Here is a 20,366-nt window from a genome sequence, read left to right on the forward strand (position 1 = left end):
GAGGAGGTTCTCAATTCGTCGGGATCTTTTTTTTTTTTTTTTTTTTTTTTTATTTTTTATGTATGTTCACCGATTACTCAGAGACGCTTCGACCGATTTGCAAAATTTTTTTTTGTCTGATAGGGTTTACCTCCCAGGTGGTCCCATAGTCACCAGGTCAGGATCTGATGATGGAAACCCTGAGAAATCGAGGGCAACTTTCGAAAATCGTAGGCATACGTAGGGTAAAAACTTGACACTAAGGCGCATGTCTGATAACACTATGCAATGGTGAAGGCTTGGAGCTGACCTGATGATGAAGACCAGAGAAGGTCGAGGGAACTTGAACAATGAATGTGTAAAAAACTACCTCGTGTTTGGGCTTATTTTGTTCGTATTGACGAGACCTTTGCAACAGTGAAGGTTTGAAGCTGACCTGATGATGGAGACCAGCGAAGGTCGAGGGAACTCGACAATTGAATATGTAAACTACCTCGTGCTTGGGCTTATATTGTTCGTATTGATGAGAACTTTCCACTGCGGATATGACATGCGGATAGTGACAACTATGCTTGTCACTGAAAAGCTAAAAATAAAAAACTTTTTACAAAAAAATAAAACCGACTCCCAAAAACACTGAAAAGCAAAAAAAAACTATTCTTAGGTGCATCGGCCTAGAAGTCGGTGGCGTTATAAACTTAGTTACATCCATTAGACACCGACTTCTAGGCCGATGCACCTAAGAATAGTTTTTTTTTGCTTTTCAGTGTTTTTGGGAGTCGGTTTTATTTTTTTGTAAAAAGTTTTTAATTGGTCATTATCATCAGATTTTTAGTACCTAAATATAGGTTATCATTTGGTGATCTGGCAGGAACTAGGGGGCCCCATTCGATCGCGGGGCCCTGGGCACTTGCCCATAGTGCCCAGTGGAGAAGAGGGGCCTGCCGATAACAATGTTTGCACACGTAAAAATGGCAGGTGAAGACTTGCCAACTCACTTACTGGGCCCTCGGGAATCAGTCACTGAATAGCAACAAGAGGGCAACAGGTACATGAGCGGCTGAAGGGTGAGGATACCTCGGCGGACTTTAAACGCAGATCACGCGCTCCCTGTGGGTCCAGCATCACCGGCCCACTCGCCACTTACCACGAGGCACCTACCCTCCGAGCGGGCTGCTAACCCTACTCTAGCGACTCCACTCTGACCCGATGAAGGCAAGCCAAGAGGCGGGAGACCTAACCCCCGTCATGCTTTTTTTTTTTTTTTTCCGACGTCAAAAATCATCAAATGACCCCTCCCGCTGTGGGTTAGCAGCGGTGAGGGAGTGTCAGACTCTTACTGACTAAAAACCGTCGTGTTCCGTCATAGGCCTTTTATGTACCAGGGCCGCGGTATCTCTTTCGAATAACCCGCAGCCCCGGCAGGCCTTGGCCCTGCTGGGCCCCGCTGGGGTTGCTGACATCTCTTTGAGGAGCGCGTGGAACAACGCGCGCCGTCGACACGGGTCTGTCGTCTAAGTAGACAGAGCGACGATGAGCCACCCGAACTCACCGCCCACAGACCCACGCCTACGGTGGCCGGGAGTCATCTCGCAACACCCGGCGCCCATGGTGTCTACCTGGTCCAGCGCGGCGGCCGGGATGAGAGGTGCGAACTCTCTGGCGTTCCGCCTCCTCCTTATCGAGCATGACCGCTTCGCAGAAGGAGGCGACGGCATCCCATTCCCTCTCGCCCCGGACCATGGCCTGAACCAGGGCCGGACGCGAGAGGTCGCCGCCGCCCAAAGCCTCGACGAGGACCCGGCGGTGCCCTTCCCATGCGGGGCACACCTGGACTGTGTGGTCCACCGTGTCCTCGGGGCTGTCCGCACAATGGTGACACCCGGGCGCCTCCTCACGACCGATGCGGTGCAGGTACCTCCCGAAACAACCGTGTCCGGTGAGGACCTGCGTCATGCGGTACGTGAGGGCGCCATGACTCCTCCCGAGCCACTCCTCAAAGAGGGGACTTACCGCCACGATGGTGGCGTGCCCTGCACTGGGTTGCGACAGTCGCTCCCTCCAGGCCACCATGAGATCGCGCCGGAGCTCCGCCCGCTGCGCGACAACTTGCCGCGGCAACGGGGTTTCCCCCCGGCGCTGAGCCTCCTCGCGCCAGTCGTACAGGCGCAAGAAGACCCTCTCCTCCAGATCCCACGGTGGCAGTCCAGCAAGTAGGCCAGCTGCTTCGCGGGAGATCGTGCGGTACCCCCGGATTAGCCTAATGGCTATCACCCTTTGGGGCACGTTCAGGTAGTGTGTAGCCCGCGGCCGTACCGAACGTGCCCATACCGGGGCCCCGTAAAGGGCCATGGACCGCATGACCCCCGCGTAGAGTTTACGGCAGGGGGCGTTTGGGCCTCCCAGGTTGGGCAGGAGCCGCTTGAATGCAGCACCTGCCTTCTCCAGTTTGGGGCCCAAACGTCGGAAATGCTCGACGAAGTTCCACCGGCCGTCGAGGACGAGTCCCAGGTACTTCATCGCCCTCTCGACGCCGATGGTAACCCTCCCCACCGTGACTTGGGAGCCTGAAGGTGGCGCGTTCCGAAGCCCATGAAAGCACATGGCCTCGGATTTGTGCAAGGCCACCTCCAGGCCCAGCAGCTGGATCCTCTCGATGACTGTCGCAACCCCGCGCGTCATTATGTCGGCCGCCTCCTGGTGCGACCTCCCTTGTGCCAGAACCAGCGTGTCGTCAGCGTAGCAGACCACGCTGACGCCGCTAGGGAGGTCGGCGCGCAGCACCCAGTCGTAGCCGATGTTCCACAAGAGCGGCCCCAGTACCGACCCCTGCGGAACACCGCAAGACATTTCTCGCCGGTTCCATTCCCCGTTGTGACCAGGGTAAATGATGGACCTATCCGACAGATAGGCCTCGACCACGCGACGAAGGTAGGTCGGCACCCGGTGATACCGGAGTGCCTCCCTAATGCAACTCCAGGGAAGGGTGTTGAAGGCGTTGGCGATGTCAAGAGACACCGCCAAGACGACCCCCCCCCGGGATACAGCATCCCCCGTCGTGAGAGCTCTCACGCGCATGATGGCGTCCACCGTTGAGCGCCCCTTGCGGAAACCGAACTGGTGATCCGCAAGGTCCGGCCCTATCCCCCCAAGGTGCGCGACGAGGCGGTGTGCGACAACTCGCTCAAAGAGCTTGCCCACCTCGTCGAGCAACACGATAGGCCGGTATGCGGACGGAGAGTCCGCAGGGCGCCCCGGCTTCCGTATGAGGACCAGTTTCCCTGTCTTCCAACGAAGTGGGAACTGGCCCCTCTCCAAACATGCGCTGAGAAGCCCCCTAAGTCGAGGCCCGAGAGCCTCAAGGGCCAGGACCCAGGCCTTGCCAGGCAGGCCATCAGGCCCTGGGGCGGTGTTTTTGGCTTTCAGCCTAGCCACCGCCACTCTCAGGTCCACCCCAGTCACCTCGGGGACATCGTCGTCGTCGGAAGTGTGGTCCGTACTTGACACCGCGGGTTGCAGAGACATGGGCGGGGGAGAGTGTTCCCCGCGCGAAGGGAACAGAGCGCTCACCACCTCCTCCACCAGCTGAGGCCGAAGGCTCTGGGTCAGCGGGGGGGCCCATGGGCGGAGCTTGCCCCGCACCATTTTGTACGGGCGCCCCCACGGGTCCCTGTCCAGAGACCCCAGCAACTCCGCATTGGCCACCTCCTTGGCCTGGATGATGGCCAATTGGAGGGCGGTCTTCGCAGCTCTGTATCCCTCGTACAGCTCTGCTTCCCTGGCTTCTGCATCCGGAGGGCGGATGCGCAGCCTGCGGTGTCTGGTGTACAGGTGCCTCGCAGCGACGCACGCCTCTCGAAGGGCGGCGATCTCGCAAGACCACCAGTACACCTGGCGTCGGGCGCGTCCTGGCGGGGCTCGGGGCATGGCCACGTCACAAATATCGGACATGGTCTCCCGGAACCACTCCGCCTCGTCGTTGATGTCGGCGGGCCTGTCCGGTGATGACACCCAGGCCTGCACGACTGAGGCTTCCAGGAGAAGCTCCCGGTCAAGGTGCCTCAGCGCCCAACGTGGACCACTCGGGGTCTGCAGGACCGGCGCGCTAGGGTTCTGGGCGGAGACGTCAAACCGGATGTACCGGTGATCGGAGTAGGTCTCCACCCTCTCCTCCACGCGCCAGTCAAAGACACGCGGCAGCAGAGCGGGGCTGGCGAACGAGATGTCCACTACTGACTCGCCCCGCATCCGTACACACGTGGGGACAGAACCCCGATTGAGGACGACCAGGCCTGCTTCCAGCGCCCAGTCCTCCACCATCCTACCCCGCGCATCTGTGCGTCGGGAACCCCAGGCCAAGTTCTTGGCGTTGAAGTCCCCTAACACTATCACGGGGAGGGAATAACTTCCGACGACGACGGACAACTCCAGGAGGGAGTTGTGGAACTCGGCGAGAGTTCGGCTCGGGGAGAAGTACACCCCCACGACGACTATCTCCCCGAACCGTGCTGCGACGCAACCCCTTCCACTCTTCACCCCTTCGAGGGAAGGAGTACCAGCGGCGGCCGACGATATGATGGTCATTGAGCCGATAAGGTCCTTAACCCAGTCATCCCTGGGAAGGACAAAGTACGGCTCAGCGACCACGGCGATGTTGATCGACCACTGCGCCATGCTTTGGAGCAGCAGATCCTGGGCACGGGCGCAGTGGTTGATGTTCGCCTGGAGGAAGCGTAATGGAGCCAGACTAGCACTCCATCACGTCTTCCTCCTCTTGAGACGCCGACACGGGCGCTGCGACAGCAACAGTGGCGACTCCCCCGTCATGCTTCACTCCGGCAGGCCAGAGATGGGGGACAGTATACTCTCCCTGGAGCACTCGGATATATAGCCCCGCGGGGTCGCTACTCCCCGTCATCCGCCTCAGATGCCCTGCGGGGTATGATTAAAGGTTTACTAGAAGATTATTAGAAGATTATTCACTTTGACTTTTACCAGAAGATTATTAGAAGATTATTCACTTTGACTTAAACCGACAGGGTTTAAGTCTAAGTCTAAGTCAGGGTATAATCTTCAAATAATCTTTGAGACATTGTAAAACTGTGGGTTAGCAGCGGTGAGGAAGTGTCAGGCTTTTACTGACTAAAAATCCATCATGTTCCGTCCTAGGCTTTTTATGTACCAGAGCCGCGGTAACTCTTTCGAGCAATCCCGCAGCCCCGGCGGAAATTATAATAGGTCCTAGCGACGGCCTAAAATACTATACCATCTTCCATTTTCCATCTTTGTTTAACAGAAGTTCTTTCATAAATAAATAACAACAAAATAGCTAGAAAATACCAATATCGTGTTTTCTACACAGCCATCAAAATAACTGTGTTTATATTTAAATCACGTATTAAATTAACATTTTGTGATGGAAACCGCGCCGTGAAATTACAAAACGTAGGCTATAATTATTCTTCATGATAAAGTCAATAAATAGATGGAGTTTATTTAAACCTACAGCTAAATAAACTTTAGATATTCACTTATAATACCACAAGAGCTTCAAAATTATCGGGTATTTTCCGATAGGTTCGTTGCAAACAAATGAAGGAGTCAAGTTTTTCAGGTTAAAAAATAACGAGCGCGAAGCGCGAGTGATTTTTCCTGAAAAACTTGACGACTTTATTTGTTTGCAGGGAACCTTGAGGGAAATGCCAGATAATTATGAAGCTCGTGTGGTATTCGGGAGATTATTTTTCCGTCCCAAATGTCGGCCACAACCTGTCAGTTTGACGTAGCAACGACCAGAGAAAATATTCAAAAAATTTTCAGTATAATACCATGTAGGTTGTACCACGTGACGTCGAATGGTGCAATTCTATTGGTCGATATTTGGGTCGGAAAAATAATCAACTTTATTTCAATAGTAGGTTTAAATCGTTAGAAACCAGGGTTACGAATAATTCCGCGTCCATTTTATTTGGGTCTATTTCAATACCAGAAGCTATGTAAATAAGTTTAGCGATTTTATTTTGGAAAAGTAAAAAGATACAATTAAATGTATGTGGAACGTTTTCCACTAAATTATTGACTTTTACTAATTAATTATTCCTGGAACTGATTATTGGCCTATTCATCTCTTTTGGGAAACAATACACCTATCAGAAATTAATTTACCTCAGCCTACTGCAGTTTCTGGCTTTGTAGTATAGGCATGGTGGACTAAAAGTGTCCCTGTTTCCAATTTTATTTCATTCATCCCTTCTTATTCGTAAGTCTCAGGCAATCCATCCGTCCTTTGGATGGTCTTCCTCTCCCTCTCCATCCACACATTAATAAGAAGTTTACACTTCACGCCCAGTATAAAAAAAAAACAAAAGAAAGAAAAATATAATAACATTTTATTTGAAGGATTACACATGGACTTATACATAATTTCACAATTCGTTGATCACCTATCTGAGTGTTTCAGCAAATTTCATAATTCCTGCTTGCACTTCTTTTGCGGCAATCAGTATCTCTTTTGGTGGGATAAGGTCCACCCCGGCTCTACCCCTAGTTTCAATCAGATAGGAATTGGTGATCGCCTTCTCATAGTGCATCCATTCGATGGCCATTCCATAACCTTGCTTGCCAATTTTAGCGATGTTCCCATTCGTGAAAGGCTGCCTACCCACTGCACGCATGGCCTAAAAAGCAGTATGTAGCTAAAGTATTATGATATCTGAATTGAGTGCTTCTCTCGTCAGCTTTTTGGGAAGTCGGTTAAAAAGGTTTATCATTTTCGTATTGTAAAGTTTAAGAAAAGCAGATGCTTCGTTGGCGTTGTATGGTTACTTTGAGCAGTATTACATCTTTATATTATTTTTGTAGGTACATACATAGATATGTTTATCCCGTTATCAATTACCCATCCAAGTCGGTCCTGCCATTTATTTTTAATATTATTGTATATTAGTAGTAAATTATTCTCCGATGCTCAGAATATGACCAACCCAAAAAAGTTTAAGTTTTCTCTCTATGGAGCATCTCTTATTTATGTAACAGCCACGTTTCATTCGCATCTTAAGGAACAAATTCAAGATTAAAAGCAGTCAAGTTTCCTACATCTATTTGTGAAACATTAGAAAAACCTCCACACAATTATCCAGACAGCAGAACAAAAGTATTGTCAGATCAAACTCACCAGACACATTCTCTTGGTCATCTCAAATTGTTTCTGATATGTTTCGCCACTCGTTTTCGGGAATAGAACCTTAGTACCAGCAGAGTGAATAGACAGGTAACCGGAAAAATGCGTGCCGTCAGTTAATCTCTGTAAAAATCAAAGGAAATCATTATCCGCCTAGTCCACCTAAGGTATTTTTAATGGAACAACTGCCTATCTTGCCTCCTCAACCCAGTTACTGGGGCAACCCGATACCTCTTTCTAAAAATGGTTGTCAGACTGTCTGGTGACTGCCGAAGATGTTCAAATGACACTCGGACCCACCAATTAAACTCTCCTTCGAAACATGGAGGAACTCGTCATGAAACAGATGGGAAACCATCCACGGAACGACCGCACCATGCTTTTAACTTTATGATCGCTTGATCCGGGCTGTTGTTAAAACTGCAAAAACCATTACATATGTATATACGAATGGTTACTTATCAATTTAAGTTATTTATTTCAAGAATCGTTATCATACAAATTATATACACCTTAATGGTTTACGTAGCTCGCATCTTTTTGTGTTTGAAATACACAAATTCCCATGTAGTTATGAAATTGTAATTTTACCTTAAATGCTTTGGTTTCTTCTTCAGAAAATGGCATTGGACCGCAATAATACGGATCGCATACTGTTTGTGAGGTCTCTTCTTTACCCCAGTTGTAACTGTAAAATAACAATTTAATATATTGTGCAAAAAAGCATAATATTCTGTGTCATGTCGATTGAAAAACTAACAGAGTTCAACGTGAAGTCCGGAAAATTTGGCTTTTATGGTTGGAAATGTTTTTCAAAGTGAACAAAATTCAAGGATGATAATTATCAAAATCCACAGACGGCACATATACAATAGGTACAGTCAACTTCAGGTCAGTGAAAACAGTTTTATAGGAAAATCGTACTTATTACTATTGAGTTAAGGTGCATGACAGTTACCAATGATGTGCGGTCTACCGTACATCATACATATAAATATTAAAGCCCTGCACTTTGCAAAGTTTTAGTCGGCCGATATTTTGCTGCAGCTTATAAATCAAAAAGAATCGTAGTGCGCAGATATAAGCGCATTTTTGTATCTGAACTTTTGAACTTTTTTAGCACCCAGTGTAGCACAACCCAGTTACCAGATTAGCCGTAATTGGCTTTTGACTACTCAACAGTCCAAGATCTACAAATCTACAGCTGGGACGTTATAAGCACAACTTGAAGTGTTTTCTGTAACATGGAAGAAATCGCTATTTAGCGACGAGCTCTTTTATTTACAAGAACAAAATTAAAAAAAAATACTTTTTCAAAAACTTATCTTAGATGATCAGGATTGCAATATAAACTTAATTAAATGTACATCTAATCTGTTTAAAATAAATTCTAATTTTTAAAATCAAGAAAAAAGGTAGTTTTATTTATTGTGCGGGCTGATGTATAATCGTGCTGGGTGTAATGTTTTTCTTTTTCTGTTATTTAAATATTTTACTGAAATGAATTGTCATAATTTATGTCACGCAAAAAAAAAATATTTCCACCTTTCTAGCGTCTGTAAACACATGTTATTATTACAACAACTATGTATGTCTCAGCCTACAACATCTGCCTGCATTCTTGAACCTGTATTTAAAACAACTAAGAGAGGTGGGCGCATGCTATGTAGGGCCGGCTATACCTATATATTCAAGAGGGTAAGTAAGTAAAGACAGCTCGGAGCTATGGAGGTGCACGAAAAATGACAAAGCCAAGTGCAACGCAACTATAAAATTTAAGGTAAATCCGCCTCGCTACCTGCCTGCGTATAGGAGCACCTTGCTGCTCCCCTCATCGCTGCCACTGTGGTGAGGCTGTCACTAGCCTCGGATACCACAGCCTGTCATACAGCCGTAGAGCGGGCCGTATTCCGCGGCACGCGTTTTTACTAGGATAGTTTTTACTTTATTTAGGACTGCCTCGTTGGTCTAGTGGTCGCAAGCGCGGCTGCTGCACTCGAGGTCTCGGGTTCGATTCCCGGGTCGGGCCGAAATCGCTTTGTGGGTTTTCTTAAACTTTCACAAAGCAGCCCGTAGTCTGGAAGTTGGTGATTGATTCACCCGTGCATCGGAGAGCACGTAAATGTCGGTCCTGCGCCTGATCTCTTTCCGGTCGTGTCGGATTGCCGTCCCATCGGGTTATGAGAGTGAAGGAATAGGGAGTGCACTTGTGTCTGCGCAAATGCTTGTGCACTATAATATGTCCTGCGCAGCTGGCTGATCTCCTTAAGTGAGAACAGCCGCCGTGGCCGAAACCGGCCGTGGACGCCACCAGTTTTTTATCTTTATTGTAAATATGTAAATATCTATGTGAATAAAGAAACATTTATTATTGGTGAATCCTTATGAAATCATCAACAAGACCGTCAATAACCACGCCCCAATATTATTCAATATATCTAATATAATATTTTTGAAAATTATAAAAACAGATCTATATTTTTTACTCATGACGATTTTGAGCTATGAAAAATAACTACTAGTGGAACTATCGAAACAAAAGAAACAAAATGTTCCCTCTTTATCATAGTAAGTATTTGTTATTATTTTACTTCAAGGCTAATAAGAGTTTTAAGGAAGTTATTCTCAGCGTACCTATTTTAAATGTTTGTATAATAAATTAGTTAATTTCATACTTATTTATACCAAGCAATTTACACGTGGAGAAGTTAAAACATGTTACCAATATTCTATATTTATTGATAAAATAAAACGCGACACACATGTTTACTCATAAAACATCAACGTAAATTATCATATCCTTTTCATCAATATTTCCACGGAATGTCATTTAATAACACGACAAAGAAAATTCCCTGCCTATATGAATTTAGAATTTCTTCTATACGGCCCTGAAAATTGGAATTTTGTCATAAACGCGATAGATTTTTTCCCATATTCAGAACAAAGATATTTTGTCCAATAAAGATTTAAAAACAACGGTGTCACTCAAAATACAGATAATACAAAATATATTTGGTACTTGTGAAAGTCAGATCATTGGAAATGTTTGTTGTAAACATGTCACCATTTCTTACTACTGCAAAGCAACACTTTAACCGCATCAACCGTTTTACTCACGCATGCACAAACTTTTTAGAACCACGCGTATCATAAGGGGTAATATTTCGTATCACTGCAATTTCAGATGTAACACTAAACTTCGGGGAACATTATTCCCCACTCGACCCCAAACCGCCAGTTATATGAGCCCAGTTATAACCGTAACATCTGCATTCGAGAATGTTCTACCATAGAAATAATTGCGAAGGGAAACTTTGCTAGGCTCATTAAAATGATATAGGACTATTTTCTACGGTCTTCGTTAAACGAATTCAACGTAGCTTTGATATTTCCTAGAAGGGTAAGTTTCTACGGTCTACGGTTTACAAAGGACCAGTTTCTCATAACTGAGTCTAGCGTATGGTGACTAAACTACTGATACCTACATGTGCAAATCATTAAAATTACAAGTAAATGTTATATTGCGCATGATATTTATGACGTATATTTTCAGAGTGTTAACAAAAATACATACAGTTGACATTCGCTTGTCATGTTTAATCCGCACACAATACAAAGCGGCCGAAGAATTCATTTGCAAATACATATTAAGGCGATTAACAGACTGCGCCGTGCCCCCGTGACGGAGTAAAAAAAAAATATTTTTTATTATGACAGTTGCCAAAGTTTTTTGTTCAGATTATTGATTTTTTCTTTTCATACGTTTTATCATGTTTTTTTTTTTTATTATTTTATCATCTCAATGTAACCACTATGTTAATACAAGGCATAAGTACAGAAGGCGTCGAAATTTTTAATTCATTCAGAAGGAACCTCGGAACACAATTCTCCATTTGGTTCTTCGAGCCGGATCGTACATCAATTTATATAGAAAACGCGCCTAGGACACTAAAAATTCTTTAAAATACAATCATTAATTCATCGCTTGAATTACTTTCATTTATGAAAAACTTCTTCCAATAAATTACTACAAATTCCAACACTATATGAAGACTTTATGAGCAAAGGTTTTGGTCACAGTAATCTATTAAAATTTCAGAAAAAATCTTCAAAGTACACAAAGTTCAAATTAAAAGTGGATTCTAGCGAATTACCGCGGTCGTCCTCACATTAAATACAGGGTAAAGTTCCTTTACGCTGGTTTGCGGAGAATTTTAATTATATCTTCATCCAGTGTGCCCATTCATGTCACACTTATAATTTGTACTCTATCTGTAAGTATAATAATAGGTGTAATCCTCTTTTATTTTCAGGAGAAGCTTTCCTTTAAGCTGAATTGAGATTGAGACATTCATTCCTAGATCTTTCGGTTTAAACATTAAGTTTAAAAGGTTCTTACAAAACAAACATAATTTTGCCAAACTTTAGAAATAAACAAAGTAATATTTAATCAGCGAAAGTCCTTTTAACTTCAATGGGGGAACACAATTCTAGTAAGTCAAATGCCACGAAAACAACATTTAAATTAATGTGTCCCCAGTCGCTAATAATAGTGTGGACCAATCCGATTCGGCGTTTGGACAAAGACGGGAGATATTGTCATCACTTTTGTTGGAAGAGGCTTTTAGGTAAACCGCTTAAGAGCAGATCGATTTCAGGATTATGTGCGCTTACGTAGTGAGGGGTCAAACTGTTTAGCAATACCTATTGGTAATTTTGGCAACGATGTTTTGGTCCAAAATGATGTACACTTTGCTGAGACATTGCAGGACTCCAGGTACTTAAATGTGAGAGCGATCTTCTCAAAGGGATAAGCTAAGTTATAACCATTACACTTCAAGTAACTACTCAGTAATTGTGATAGAATTTAAGTTTAGGATACCTTATTGGCACAACTGCTATGTTTCTCTTATAGAATATTAATGCGAGTATATGCTTTTAAACGAGACAATGCTAATGATGTTTAGATTACAAACATTTCTTACGCAAAATTCCTGTTAAGATCAACTCCTTGACATGCACCGCTCAGCCTCCGTCTATTTTTCCTCCATAAGCGGTCTACAGTTAGACTGTAATCATAGCCGTCTGGATTCAACACTGGTATTACGTGCCTGAAAATAAGATTATTCTGTTATGATGTTGCGAATGCATTTTTTGTGACCTTGATATTTGAAACAAAAACGCCAAGCTACCGATTCATCGTATAGTTTTTTTATAGCAACTTTTTTATAGAAAAAATTCCAAAGTTTCAAAACGACTTTCTCCCACCTGAAGGTGGAAGTATATGGTATATATTTAGTACTTATACATTTTTAATTGTAAATAAAACAAACGGATGCACAGCGAAAATGAAGTGGTTGAAAGTGAAAGTCAATCTTCTCTATCATTGGATGCCCTAAAGAGGCGCCCCCAGGTACGTTATTTTAAAGGTAAGCAGGGTTTGAGCGTACACATTGGGAAGGTGCATAAATCCCAATGTACAGGGCCTACCAATGTGACTGCGCCAAACCCTACACTTATCTTAGCTACACCAACTCTCGATCTTATTAAAAATCTGTTTTCATACCAGTCTCTCTTCTTCATATACTCAGGCTGTTTATCGTAGTTCTTCACTAGAGAGTCGATGAAGTATAGTGCAGAAATAACACTAGTCCACTCCCGGCCGTGCGTTCCACCGTCCACAAGTATTGCTACATTGTAACGTTTGCCATTCGATATTTTTAACGCCTGAAATTAATATACATACTTATATACTAATATACATACATACTCATATAATTTATATAAGTATCATATGCACCACTGAGTAACATTTAAAGAAAACCTCATGAGGAAACCTACACTCAAAAAATCATCTCTGCCTTAAGCAAGCGTGGTGATTAACGCTCACACAATCTTTGTCTGTGAAAATTTGTACCCCATACTGGGACAGAAAAAGATGATGATGATGAATTATGTGTATATATGTACATACATGTGTGTATTCTATTCTGGTTATAGCTTCTTATCTATGTGCAGGAATATTTTTTTTAGGAACACAAGTGATTCACATCAAATAGCTTGAGTAAGGTAATTAATTACCTAATAAGAACTGTAGAAAAAAATAAAAAATCTTACAAAAATAGGATTTTTTCGTGGTGAAGTCTTCCCGAGCTCTGTGAGCGAGCAGTACTTGGGATAATCTGAGGCCAACTTTCTTAAATATGTGTTGATTTCTGCCAGAGACGGGTACGAAGTCCAGGTAAACGTACTTCCCGATAAAGCTTTGCGATAAAGGTTTGGAAAATAAAGAAGCTATTAAGTATTTTTTATTATATCTACCAAACTATCATTTAATAATATTTTTAATCAGATCTCCCAGATGCTCAGATGTAACTCATGTATGGGCAATTTATGAGACAAATTTATGCAATATGAATCCTCGATTTTCTCCTGACTATTATAAATTGTAATAACTATAGTTCAAAACTAGAGTACCTAAGTAAAGTGCCATAACCTCTTTTTCATTTTTTTCTGATTTTGACCCACTAATGTATATTTTAAGGTCTCTTATATCACTTAAGGGGCCCATTATTGGTCTAGTTGAAGTTAATAAAACACGCCAAGTTACTTAGAACCACAAATTTATTATACGTATGTGTATTCCATTAGACTACGAATGCTATTCTAATGTAGGCTCGCCGAATCTCGAGATGACACTTAATGTTACTTCGAATAAGATTAAGTTTACGTGATGCTAAGTTTACTAGAAATTTGGTACTTAGCTTAGAACTTATTTCGGAATTTAATTTACAGATAAATGAATTGCCAGACAATTTATCACAGTTACATTATAAGTATCCAAATGTTTTATTAAAATATTGATACTGAAAGAAAATGCTGTTATTGGCCCAGCTATATTCTGGATTGATTAGAAATATTGCAAACCGCTTATATGGGGAGATCATAAGCCCCCAAATCAATTACAGAACTGAGCTCAACTATTTTCCTTTTTGGCTAAGGAAAGCACGACCGACCGATCGCAATTTTGTCATATTAACACGACGACCATCTTAAGACATAAATCCTAACTTCCTACTTTATATTATAAATGTGAAAGTTTGTGAGAATGTATGGATGTATGTTTGTTATTCAATCACGCAAAAACGGCTGGACTGATTTGATTGAAATTTGGTATGTAGATAGGTGATACCCTTTGTGCGCCATGGTGCCCATGGTGTCTACCTGGTCCAGCGCGGCGGCCGGGATGAGAGGTGCGTACTCTCTGGCGTTCCGCCTCATCCTTCTCGAGCATGACCGCTTCGCAGAAGGAGGCGACGGCATCCCATTCCCTCTCGCCCCGGACCATGGCCTGAACCAGGGCCGGACGCGAGAGGTCGCCGCCGCCCAAAAGTGCCATAGCCTGACAAAGACTTATAGTGATGACGATCACGACCTCTATACAAGCTGTTGATTTGCATGCGTGCCATAGTCAAGGATGTAATTATACTAATGATTCTCAACCCAAGTCAACAAAAAAATTGGTACGAAAATTTTTTATTTTAATTTTTTTTCGGAAATTCGTCAATGTCACCTACCCGTTTTCAAACTTGGCGCGTATGTTACTGGCCTCAAAACCGTGCTGCTCCCTCACACAAACGCAAACACAAAGCATACGCAACGATTATTCATTAATTTCATTCATAAAATTGGATTATTTCTGAAATACTACGACATTACAATGACAAAAAAAGCAGTGCATATTAAATATTTCCCGTCTACTGTAATTCCAATCGATTATTTACGTATTTTATGTCCTCCTCCAGAAGTATGGCACAAATGCAAATCAACACCTTGTATATAATATGTAACATACGGTAAAATCACATCTTGCCATCGGCATTGTAGCCAATTAGACAATGAGCCCTTATGTTGATAAAGTGGTGACTCAGGAATATATTGTAACATATTTACAAGAAAATCACATCGGGAGGTGTACAGGTTCAAAAAATTACTCATATCTGTGCCGACTTATGAGCCCGATCAAACTATCAACCGACTAAAAGTTTGCAGTGAGTATCAAGGGTTTTCATCTCGAGTTGAATTACCATTACGTCTGGTGGGGAAGGTGTTGAGTAACGCCTCGTCCACTGTCTGTCTAACATCGTCTATCAGCACTCTGTGGGAAACTTTGTGATCATCTAAAAATGCTGCTAAGTCCGCCGCCTCCTCTTCATAGATTAGAAAATCTATCGTCCTATTATCCCTTTTCCATATTTCTTCAGTAAAATGTGCTGTAAAAAAAATATATAAATATTAAAAGCTTTCGTTAGCCCTCATTTGTATTTAATAATAGCAAAAAAACTCCCATATTTATCCTCATACCCCTATTATTTATTACGGATGGGTTCAACATGTGACGTCACGGATGACTTAGTACTCCAGGTTTACCAGAACATTCGAGGGAACGCGATAAAATAGGTACGTCCAAACATTTGTAACAAAATCAAACAAGTTTTTTTCGCGTACTGTTATGCCGACAAAAACTATTCGTCTTAGTAAAGCCCATTGACTTCTTTATGGGGGGTAGTTCCATTGTGTCAGGGCCTCTGCTGGGTCACATTAGTGTGGATACAGTCTTCTTTGGCGGTTAAAACGATTACAGTGTAATGGGACGGAAGACTGTTCCATACTTATACTATAAAAGGACAGATACGTCTTGTTTATCTTTCTTTTGGAGTTTAACGGACTGGACGTTCTTGTTTGAAAAGAAAGAGGACTTTAGTGATAGATACAGACTGTACGTATATTGATTAATTTGATTGGACTCCATTACCAAAAGCTTTTATTACTACTCTATACAGATCAAGGACCGACAGAGGTATCACTAAAGAAAACATTAGTATAATATAGTCATCTATATGTCTTAAAATAAACAGGGCAAATAAACTGCGAATATAGGGCACCCACTTGCAAAAATTCTTATGGAAGACTTATTAAAACTTTTGCAAGCCTACACAGACAGCCAATGTAGTGTAATTAACCTAGTCTTACAAAATAATGTTATTACCTCTATCATAGAATTCCTCTATAACATCATCATCTAAATCACCTTGAGCTCTCCACAATTGCACACCACTTCGTCCCGTTTCATTCACATCAGCCAAAATGCCTGAAATTATTTAATTTTGCAAGGACAACAAGTAGTTAAAACCACCTTCTCTTATGCTGTATAATCGTCAATATTTCACGTCACATTAAACGTAAAATAATTACTCAAACAAACCTTTTACAAAGAGAAACAAAAGAAGTTTAAACAAAGCCATGTTTACATTGAAAAATTTAATCAATTCGTCCAAGAGTATTCGATAAGAATTTTATTGATGTTAAACAAAAGTACATTTACTTAGAAAATTAATTGGCTGTTTTATTCTTTGTACAAAGAACATTCTTTCTCAGTGTTATACCCAAGACCTAGATGCCTAAAACACTTTCTGTTTAAACAAAAGATATGCTCCATTAAAAGGCTCAACACAATTCCAGAGGAATTAGATTAAACGAAAAAATACTTGCAAAGAAATATATTGCCTACTTAAAAGATAAAAAACAAATATTAAGCGACCTCTAGGGATTTTTCTCGAAGCTATAAAGTGACTTAAAAAACGAATACTTTTTTATTTTCACTCAGAAATTAAACTAAAATTGCAATAAAACGTTACAGGATTACAACGTAAGTATACGTCTTTGTAATTCTCACCTTATCAAAATGAATGTGGGTTTGTGTATTTGTTAAGTTATCACTCTAAAACGCCTGAACCACTACAGATGGTATTGGGAGTGGAGAATGTTGGTAACTTGTACATATTTATATGATAAGTAAATTTTTGCAGGGTTGGGTGAAAAGATATTCTCTCATGACTACGATTGAATAAGACAATATTGCAAATTCAAACCTTTACAAAAATCAATGGGATGCTGACAAAGAACAATGAATGACTGACAAAGTTGCACCACTAATAGGAACTGTGACGACATCGAGTCTATTACAAATTGAAAGGCAATTTGAGCATTCAAACACTTTGAACAGAGTAGTTCGACACGATGACACGAATAAGCTCAAAGTTCAAAGCCAACTGACTCTAAAACGACTAGCACTTTGGTATTCTCGTTGAAAAGTAGTTTAGCCTCTAACAGTCAAAAGTACTTTTCAGGACCTTTTTCGTAATTATCTTGGGTATGATGCTTAACATAGAGCTGTTTTTAATTACAACTAACTTAAAATTGGGCATAATTTTTATATAGACTTAAATAATATCTATGCAAAAGTGAGTATAAATTAAGAAGTATAAGAAAAATAAAAAACATCGCTGTTTTTTATTCTTATTTAAAAGTTACGAAAAATATGTAGCGATACAAAATGATCCGATTTATATGCAAAAAGGACTACGATATACAATGTTAGCTGTCCAAAAAAATCACAAAGTAATCCTTTCAAAAATGCAATGCTAGTAAATCTAGGGCTTATCAGATAATCCTAGGTAACTCAGTGCAGTGACTAGTTGTTTGTTTGGCGTTTGTGAATCCTAATTACGTTTGTGTTGGCAGACTAATGTAACAGTATGTGACGTTGTGTATGAGGACATCTGTAATTGGGGACAATTTGAACCGTAAAATTCATTAAGTAGTGGAAAGAACGAAAATTTTACGTTGGAATAAAAATTTAATACTTAAAAATGCCAATGCTAGATGAATTGTATTTGAAAAGGCTACGTTAATCCGGAGATATTTACTTGAAAACCCCAGTATAAGTAGTGAAGTATAAAGCTGATAAACACAAAAAATGCTGTTTACGTAGGACATTCAGAAAATATAGGTAAGTCTAAAATATTACACAAAAAATGTGCCCAATTCATTAGAGAACCCAGGTGATGTAAATATTCTAACAAAAGCGTGAACGCCAAGATTACAAAACATATTGTCACGTAACACATGATACACAATACACATTTCTGTTTATATTTTATAGACATACTGTCAACGGCATACGTTCTCATTTCCAATACATAACTTGTGACGGGTGTTCCCAGATTTCCAGTATTGGCCATTGTATTTTGTGACTGCACATAAATTGGATTCACGATTGAAATGACGACTGATTGGGAACAGGGTACATTTAGATAATTCTATTTAGAGGCGTGTCAATGTCTTCAAATTCATCAAAAAAAGAGGTTTGGTGAGAATAAAATAACAAATCAGGTTAGGATTCAGTTTGAATTATAAAGTTCTGCGACTAAACTGCCGGCTAATGGCTGGGCTGATGATCAGCAGACAGTTTATTTATAAATCGTATAAGATCACCGTGAAAGTCGTGGTGGCCTAGTGGGCAAAGAACCAACCTCTCAAGTATGAGGGCGCGGGTTCGATTTCAGGTCAGGCAAGTACCAATACAACTTTTCTAAGTTTGTATGTACTTTCTAAGTATATCTTAGACATCAGTGACTGTGTTTCGGATGGCACGTTAAACTGTAGGTCCCGGCTGTCATTGAACATCCTTGGCAGTCGTTACGTGTAGTCAGAAGCCAGTAAGTCTGACACCAGTCTAACCAAGGGGTATCGGGTTGCCCGGGTAACTGGGTTGAGGAGGTCAGATAGGCAGTCGCTTCTTGTAAAGCACTGGTACTGCTTCTTGTAAAGCTGAATCCGGTTAGACTGGAAGCCAACCCTAACATAGTTGGGAAAAAGGCTCGGAGGATGATGATCACCGTGAACTTTTTTATTGGTCGTTCTGGTGCTTGATTGTTGTAATGAGCAAAAAACCAATATTGGTTAGGCTAGCCATTAAACATCAAACCAACGGCCGACTGAAAATTTGAACATTAAGCTTTTACTACTTGACAAGGATGAGTGATGAAACAATATACCTACCGATGTGTGTAAATTCTCTTATAGAAAATAAACCTAATCCCGAACCTTAACCTACTTCGGGTTTCATTAACCGAGTTTACGGGTTAATCTTAAGCTTTGGGTGTTCGACTGACCCCAATTTTAGGGATTAAAACCCCGGAAAGGTTAACTTTTTTACATTTTATGTTTAACAGTTTTCAAAACTCTACTTCTGTTTTTTTGTTAGAGGAAGGTTAAAAACACGAATATCTATTTGTAATAAGACGAGCACGTTTAAGCCTTTGGGTGCGGAACCCTAAAAGCTCGCCTACCTAAATCTTAGGTATCTAGACAGTTTTCAGTAGCAAGTCCTCCTCATATTTCTATCGCCCATCGCGCGAACATCCTGGCTCAATAAATAATTCGCTCCAATACTGTCACCCAGGCGAGCTTAGACATATGAATCCTAAATCTTTTATTTATTAGGTACAAACGTTTGATTTACTGATTTACTCTTGTACATGGTTTAGGTTCGTATATCGGCGATGAAAAATATTTTTGGCTACTATCTATAGACAACGGGAGAAGAAAAATATGCCTGCAAGAAAAATATTCTATCTTCTCACGAGAAGAAATATTTTTTTTTTGCAGGCAAACCACTCGTTTAAAGCTTCAGAACCCGAGGAAAAATCGGCATATCCTGTCATATACTTACTAACATCGCTTAGTAAGGCTTCTTCCACCAACAAATGATTTATTTACTAGAACGCAAACGGAAAGGTTACACGTGTCGCTAACATAAAACCAACAGACCAAACCTTCAGGAAAACAATGTGTTTTCTTTATAAATATAGAAGAGTTTCTTATAGAAATATTGAAGGTATTATGAAACTCATATTTTTGTGGAAATGGCCAGTGTGGTAGTCGTTTTCTTGTTAGCGTGAGATGCGAAAGGATAACAACACAAGAGATTATTCAGTCTTAGTTATAACTAGTCTTTGTACTAAATAAAATTGTGGCAGTATCTTACAGCTGAGTTTTATGGGTTGGAACTTTCAGCTGTTCTTGGCACGCGTGGCCGTTTCAGATTTTAACATTGCAGGGGTGTTATTCATCATTTTTTTAAGTTAGGTTCATCACGACTAGATTAGAATTAGGACAAATATGGTCGGAAAAAATAAGACGGACGTTAGTCACGTGTTTATTTAACAATAAATCTCCATACAATTTTTCTTAAGTAAGTAAGGCCAATAACGATATGGGTATCTACCAACCTCTTGAAAAAACTTAGGTATCCTATATTGAAAACACATTGATGCGTTTAAAATCATTCTATCGCTAC

General features: G+C 41.5%; 1 protein-coding gene across 1 annotated transcript; it reads right to left on the bottom strand.

The window, feature by feature from the left end:
- Positions 1 to 6,347: 6,347 nt before the first annotated feature.
- On the bottom strand, positions 6,348 to 15,044 carry LOC124636039 (metallocarboxypeptidase A-like protein MCYG_01475). Its single transcript, XM_047171996.1, has 6 exons — positions 15,018 to 15,044; positions 12,729 to 12,889; positions 12,148 to 12,273; positions 7,751 to 7,847; positions 7,154 to 7,282; positions 6,348 to 6,656 (listed from the first exon to the last, which is right to left on the bottom strand). Exons 1-6 carry the CDS (start codon positions 15,042 to 15,044, stop codon positions 6,423 to 6,425), a joined length of 774 nt encoding a protein of 257 aa, XP_047027952.1. The 3' UTR covers positions 6,348 to 6,422.
- Positions 15,045 to 20,366: the final 5,322 nt, after the last annotated feature.

The sequence above is a fragment of the Helicoverpa zea genome, chromosome 13 (assembly GCF_022581195.2).
Source record: "Helicoverpa zea isolate HzStark_Cry1AcR chromosome 13, ilHelZeax1.1, whole genome shotgun sequence".
Lineage (NCBI taxonomy): Eukaryota > Metazoa > Arthropoda > Insecta > Lepidoptera > Noctuidae > Helicoverpa > Helicoverpa zea.

Bases quoted from the DNA above. Each gene is read 5' to 3' on its own strand.
- LOC124636039 (XM_047171996.1), bottom strand. From the start codon at position 15,044: ATGCCGATGGCAAGATGTGATTTTACC. The intron at 12,274-12,728 runs GTATGAAAACAG...TCTTATTTTCAG, and splicing joins TATATGAAGAAGAGAGACTG to GCACGTAATACCAGTGTTGA. The intron at 7,848-12,147 runs GTAAGAAATGTT...GTTATTTTACAG, and splicing joins GATCTTAACAGGAATTTTGC to TTACAACTGGGGTAAAGAAG.